The following is a 6,821-nucleotide window of genomic DNA, read 5'->3' as shown; positions in this document are numbered from 1 at the left end:
CACACACACACACACACACACACACACACACACACACACACACACACACACACACACACACACACACACAAATACACACAAAACTACTGTTTTATTCAAATAAAATGCAAACCTAATTTTTTCAGGTGTTTGGCTTGTTAAAGCAACAGTTGTGGAAAATAACAAAAAGTCAGATCTGCACCAGAGATGTCTCATTCATCTCTGCTTTACTGGAACACGGCACTTTCAGACTCCATTTTTCCTGTGTTTTATTGATTCCTACTTAATGGATACACATTGTACTTGCTGCATCTCCTGATCCGATATCCATTCACTAAAGCAGAGCGGGCCCTTACATCTGCGGACTGCTCCCTGGCCCATCACATGAGACATTAGTGCAGAGCACACAGAGCGATATGGATGAGTGAACCAGCGAGCCTGCAGCTGCACAACACATTCCTCTGAAGGGGGAAAAAAAAACAGCAACAAGTTCTGGAAAAGTCTTAATTCCGACTCTGGAGTTATAGACTCATCACCGTTCACTGCCCAGATCTGCTTTTGAGTATTGTTGCTCTCAGAGTAAGTTGTTTTTCAAAACTCCATTCAACATATGAACTAAAGAAAATTAGCACAAAATAAGAACTGAACAATGATCAGTGGGTCAAGGTTGAATGAAGAAAACAGACCTGTTCAGTGTTGTATAAACAGTTTTGAGTATAGGGATGAGAAATGACAATGTCTCTATGAACTCTATCCTGTTTCAGAATATTTTCTCATTGCCTTAGAATAACAGTCTAAATCTTGTTTTTTTTTTTTTTTTTTGTTTTGATTTTGCACAAGATCCTTGATTAGAAAAGGTCCTAAACAAACTCACGAGCCCTGTGAAGCTTTCAGCCTTCAAACTTACCGACTTTCTACAACCAAGTTGATTGAATACATGCAGTCCAGACTAAATTAGTCTGATCAATCTTCTCCATACCACCGTTTGCAGTCCCTCCACCTATAAAGCCAACTCTCGTCTCCACAGCCAGTAATGACTATGTGATCATTTCTCTGTGTTGTGTTGAATCTCACAGCCACTCTGGTAATTTGCACTGAGTGCAGGCAGCAGTACCTGTCTGGTCCGCTCCCGCAGGTCTTTATCTTCATAATGTGGGTGGTTGGTGAGAACTCTGCCTGTGCACAGCTTGATGCCGGCCAGGAGCTGCATGCTTCCAGCAAACACCGCCTGCTTGGGGGTCTTTGTGCTGTGGACAAACAGAATAGAAAGAATTGTTCACGTCTATAAATATTCTGATTATGTAATACAGAAATGGGCTTTTAATGAACTACAGATTGTTGAGAGCCTGTCTGGGAGGGAAAACAAAAAACATAAAATAAATAGAAAGATGTAAAGGAGAAGATGATGAAAAAACAATATTTATAGATTCATCCAGTCATCAGAACCGTCTGGCTGAATTTTACTTGTATAGCTCTGTAATTAAGCTCATTAGCTGCCATTATAACTGGGGCCATAATGGTGGCATTCAGTTTTGCAGCAATTTGGTTTTAATGACAAACTATATGCATCAAGAGCAAACACTTAAGTCCTCTTTGTACAAATAAATTCAATAAAAAAAGAGGAGGAGATGCACAAAAGTCTTTAGATCCCAAAGACAAGTGTCTGGAAGTTGTGTTGTTAATAAATTCAAATACATTTTATTATGTTTAACAAACCACACATTGTGGCTGATCATAACCACACTGGTATAATTTGGGAATAAAATATACTCATTGAAAAAAAAATACAAAAATGGAGACTTGGGTTCTGTAGCATTTTGAACTTTCAGAACTTTAAAATAATAACAACAATAATACTACTACTACTACCAACAACAACAACAACAACAACAACAACAACAATAATAATAATAAAAATAATAATAATGTATTTGGCAAAGCTAATTCTATTTCTAAAATGTTTGAAGTCCATCATTTGACAGAAAAAAAGATTATTCACAAGAGGAAAAATAATCAAGACGTGTCAGTCTTCCCAGGAATGGGTGTCCCAGCAAGTTCAACCAGAGTCCAAACTCTCCATACAGTAGATCAGAAAAATACAACATGAACAGAAAGATCAAGAATCACTTGTTCAGAAGAGCTACTAGGACTTTATTCTTTTTATTCATTTTTTTTTTTGTTGTTGTTGTAGAAATAACATGGAGGAACAGCTTAGGTTTACAAAGCTTCATGAGAATGAACAGATACACTTTGGACATGTTATTTATTATATAATATGCATTTATTTGTACACTCACACTGAGTCCAAAGAAAATTTATATGTAAGTGGGATAAAAAAAGAGACCTAGTAACAAAGTGCAAAGACTAAGAAAAGCACTAAGCTGCAGTAGTATACACAAACTATTTCATCTCTTTCAATGTATAAATAATACACACGAGGTACATGATATAAAAGAAAGAAAACAAGCTGCTTTTCATTTAGAAAAACTGTGCATCATAAATGAGTAAACATGTTTTTGTGTTCATGTATTTTTCCATCAGTCTGGCTGCAGATGGAAAGAAACTGGTATACTTTGTGTGACGACAGTCTGGTCTGATGTGTCTCAGGTTGCATTTGGAGTGTTTACACCTGAGCAGAGAATGAGCCGGGTGGAGAGTGCCTCTGAGGAGATTCTGTGCTTCTTTTTTCCTACAATGTTGTGTGCAGAGGGGGTCTATGGATGGCAGGTCAACTCCAACGATCCTTTCTGCTGTCTTGATGACTTTCTGAAGAGCCGCCTCCTTTCTCTGTATGAGCAGCGCTGCCAAACTGGACAGTGATGCTATCTGAGTGAATGCTCTGAGTGAGGAGGTGGTAGCAGAGTCTTGCTTTCTTTAGCAGTCTGATGGAGTAAATTCTGAAGTAATGCTGAGGGTGAGGTCACGGTCATCTCTACTGATAAGTTTCCCTATTAACTGATTAGTGATGTCCTGACTGGAGACCCAAACATGGATGGTTAAAACCAGGTTCACACTGCGGCACTCAGACAAAATCTTATGTTATGAACTTGAATCAGAGTGTAAGAAAAATATGTGTTGTTCAAAATGGTATGTCCAAATAAACAGGAATCCAGCTGGGTTTCTTCTTTAAAACTTTATTTTCAATCTTCTGACTCCAATCAGGTTCATATAGCACTCAGCAGCACAGGCCTCACCAAGACCTTGGGCTGAACTAAAACAGAACACAGCTGCCCTGCTCTGAAGCAGAGACTCTCCAAACACTGACAACTTCTTACTACTATAATAATGAATTGACCTTATAATGTTCATCTCTTCCTGGTTACCTCCCTGGAGGTGTTAACTTTTAGTCAGGTGTCAGAACGTAACTCATTTTTGTTTAGACTAAAGAAAGAACACATGATAAGACACACACCAACTCTTTTTAAATTTACAGGCTGAAATAATCAGAAAGTATAAAATACAAAACTGTTTCTAACATTTAATTAGTTACAAAATTTCCTTCAAGAGGTCTGTGATTCTTCAGTGTGACATAGAACAGCCAGCTTGCTGCTGCTGGTGATGGTATAAATGCATCAGCTGACTTTTAAATCATTCAGTCTGTCCTTTACAATTTGTAACATCTAGGGGTGTCCCGATCCGATATTGATATCGGATATCGGTCCGATATCGGCCAAAAAATGAGTATCGGATTTTATCGGCCTGCATAAAAAATGTCCGATATAAGCGCTCCGATATTAGCAGTCCGTTCCAGCAGTTCACTGACTCCGCTCCAGTGTTTCTATCCAGCAGCGCTTGGATTCAGCATGTAGCGCTCACGTGATCACAACAACATGCAGCGCTAACAAGTTAGCAAGAATGTCGGCAGAACTTTCTATTTTCATCAGAAACAGAGTTGAAGCTAAGTGCAAAGTTGTCACGCACAAGTTTTCTGAGGGGGAACACAGAACCGTGTACGTTTTAAACCGGAGCGACAACTACTCTCCACGCTGGCAGCAGCTTTGCGTTTCGGCTCGGTTCGTTCAGCCTCGGTCCAGTGACCGCACACAGCCACGCTGTTTCGGAACCTCCTCTCTGGTCCGGTCGGTGGTTCTAAGCTGGCAGAAGCGAGGACTGCACGTTTACAGTTTTGACATCCCGTGGATTAGCTCTTGATGGAGAGACGAAAGGAGAGCGCAGCTTTTGTTTGGAAATATGAGCGACATGACGAGAGCAGTGATAAAAACTGCTCCCTGCAGGAGAGAGAGGCTGATCTCCACATGATGCTCAGAAAATACAGCAGTTAGAAAGGTAGCTATCAATTTAAATAACTGACTAATTCTTACTATTTATTTTTTGCTCTTGTTATTAGAGTGATGTTTAATTTGTTTACACACTTGTTTGAGTGAAGATTAAGTGCAATGATCACGTTGTTTTGGTTACAGTCAGTAAAATTGGAGCTGTGGACTCTTAACTTTGAACAGACAATAATGTGGGGTTTTGTTTTGTCCCCACCTTCAGTTATTCCCACCATAAAGCAGCACCAGGCTGACAGGTAGTAAAACAACAACCAAAGTGATTTTGAATTATTTTATACTTTAAAAGAACATTTTGTTTTTATTATGTTTTATTTTTCAGGGTATTATTATTAATTTTATTAAATTGTAGAATGTTCTTCATTTTAAAATGTATGTGATCCATTGGTTAAAAATAAATGGGTCAGTTTTTCTCATACCTACTCTTTTTCACTGTTTAACTTGATCAAGGCTTTTCTAAGATTTTACACTACAAAATAGGCAAAAGTGTGTGACTTGTACTGTTATGGTAACGGGTCAATATCGTTATCGGTCAATATCGGTATCGGACAATTCTCAAAGTTGTAATATCGGTATCGTATCGGAAGTGAAAAAGTGGTATTGGGACATCCCTAGTTACATCACAGTGTGTGTGACAGCTTTGAGGTAAAGAATTTCAGGCTGAGGCAGCAGTCCTGAGATGTTCCTGTGCTGACTGCAGGTTTATGAGAAACCTTTTCTTCCATTCTCACCACCTGTGGTCTAATGGTTAGAAAGCTCAAAATGTCGTTACAGGTGAGAGTTGAAAATCCAAGGTCTGCCAGCTATCGCTCTCTCCTCTCTCACACTGACCCTCTGCACATCCTCCTCCACTGCATCCATGAACCTTCTCTGTGGTCCTTTCTTTTCCTCCTCCCTGGCAGCTCCATTAGCTATCAACCCTCCTCTGCACATGTCCAAACTAGCTTAGTCTTGCCTTTCTAACTTAGTCTCAAAACCACTCAACCTGAACTGTCACTCTGATATACTCAAAATTAGTGGTGTCCTGATACCGGTACCTATACCAGCATTTTTACAAATTCTCCTAAAAAAAGCCTCAATACCCTAAACAGGTACCAATATTTAAGTTTGGGTAGCATTTTTTTGATACTTCAGTGTCTTAAAAAAACGCAGTGAAATCATCTAAATGTTTTATTCAAACTATAAAGAGTTTCAACGACACTCCAAGAGTCCATGCAGGTGCAAAGGTGAAGTGCCCCTGAGTGATAATCACAAAGTCTCATGGTGAGTTTCAGAGATTGATGAGAAGTGTTCTTAAAGGCTACATAAAACATGAGACAACTAAAGTCTTTCTTTTGATTGAAAGATGCGTAATGTTCAATCAGGGACAACGCTCAGCTTCTCTCTAAACTACTTCTATTTGAGTTAGTTACAAGCACACGTCTCAGAGACAGCAATTTCCTCATACAAAGGAGAGGCCAAACGCTGATAATTTTTCACAATTTAAAGCATGACTAGGAGTGGAATAAAGGAATCATGAGAGACAGTAAAACAAAAGGGAAGCAGATTATGCAAGGAATTGATTGTCACTGAAAGACTGATCGACAAATGAGTAGTGGCACATGTTTCCGGGATCGAATGGACAGAGTAATTTGTCTTAATTACACAGACAGATGGACACAAATCCACAAAACAAAAAGGAGAAAGACTCAAGCTACTAGAACTGGAATGGAATTAGCAGGGGAAATTATGTGAGTTAGTAACGTAACCTTTTTTCTAGACAGAATGAAGAAGTGAGACCTGCCCCTTCCATAAAAATGTCACTATGGGTTATATGAACAAGCACTTCAAATAAGCTGCGTTTATAGCTTTTTAATAACCTCTCCTCTCTGAGTGACGGTGAAAAGGCCAAAATCTGTTTGAAGGCCAACTAAAAAGCTTTAAATGTCCTTACAAGTCTCTCTACAGTGAAGCCACAGAGGCACTCAGCATGCATGATGATCAGTAACTCTAATGAACAGTTTCACCGAAACACTTCAGTTTAGCTGAGAAATGCTAAAGAACAGACTCTGAGTGTGCTTTGATATCAGTTTCCACCTAACTTACATTGTTATATTCATTACCTGTAAACACAAACTAACATGAAAACACTTTTCTAAAAAGGTACACACACAGGCAGATACACATTTTAAAACAGTCTCTTTATCTCTTTCGCATTTCTTGAAAAATATGTTTTTCCAAACTATACTAAACAGTTTTCCTAGCACAAACCTACAATTCTTATTTTCCTCAAAAGTACAGTTTTTAAATGTTACTGAAACAACAAGTCTCTCAGTGGATCTGTGCTCGACAATACAGCCTAGGTGGAGTAGTCAAACACAGATCCACTGAGCCTTCAACACTGTATTGAATGGTTCGAAACAGATACATGTATTGTTGCACCCCTTATATAGGGATGGATGGATGGATGGATGGATGGATGGATGGATGTATAGATGGATGTATAGATAGATAGATGGATGTATAGATAGATAGATAGATAGATAGATAGATAGATAGATAGATAGATAG

At 38.8% G+C, this 6,821-nt stretch overlaps 1 protein-coding gene across 2 annotated transcripts in view; it reads right to left on the bottom strand.

Annotated features, from left to right (window-relative positions):
• The window catches only part of dpy19l3 (dpy-19 like C-mannosyltransferase 3), a 65,637-nt gene that overhangs the window by 11,624 nt on the left and 47,192 nt on the right, over positions 1-6,821 (bottom strand). For both annotated transcript variants that reach the window (XM_014015178.1, XM_014015179.1), the window contains exon 17: positions 1,094-1,226. In XM_014015178.1, coding sequence (XP_013870632.1) covers positions 1,094-1,226 — 133 coding nt within the window. The remainder of the gene's footprint in view (positions 1-1,093; positions 1,227-6,821) is intronic.

The sequence above is a fragment of the Austrofundulus limnaeus genome, unplaced genomic scaffold (genome assembly GCF_001266775.1).
Source record: "Austrofundulus limnaeus strain Quisiro unplaced genomic scaffold, Austrofundulus_limnaeus-1.0 Scaffold124, whole genome shotgun sequence".
Taxonomy (NCBI): domain Eukaryota; kingdom Metazoa; phylum Chordata; class Actinopteri; order Cyprinodontiformes; family Rivulidae; genus Austrofundulus; species Austrofundulus limnaeus.
This window is presented reverse-complemented; position numbering and strand designations above follow the sequence as displayed.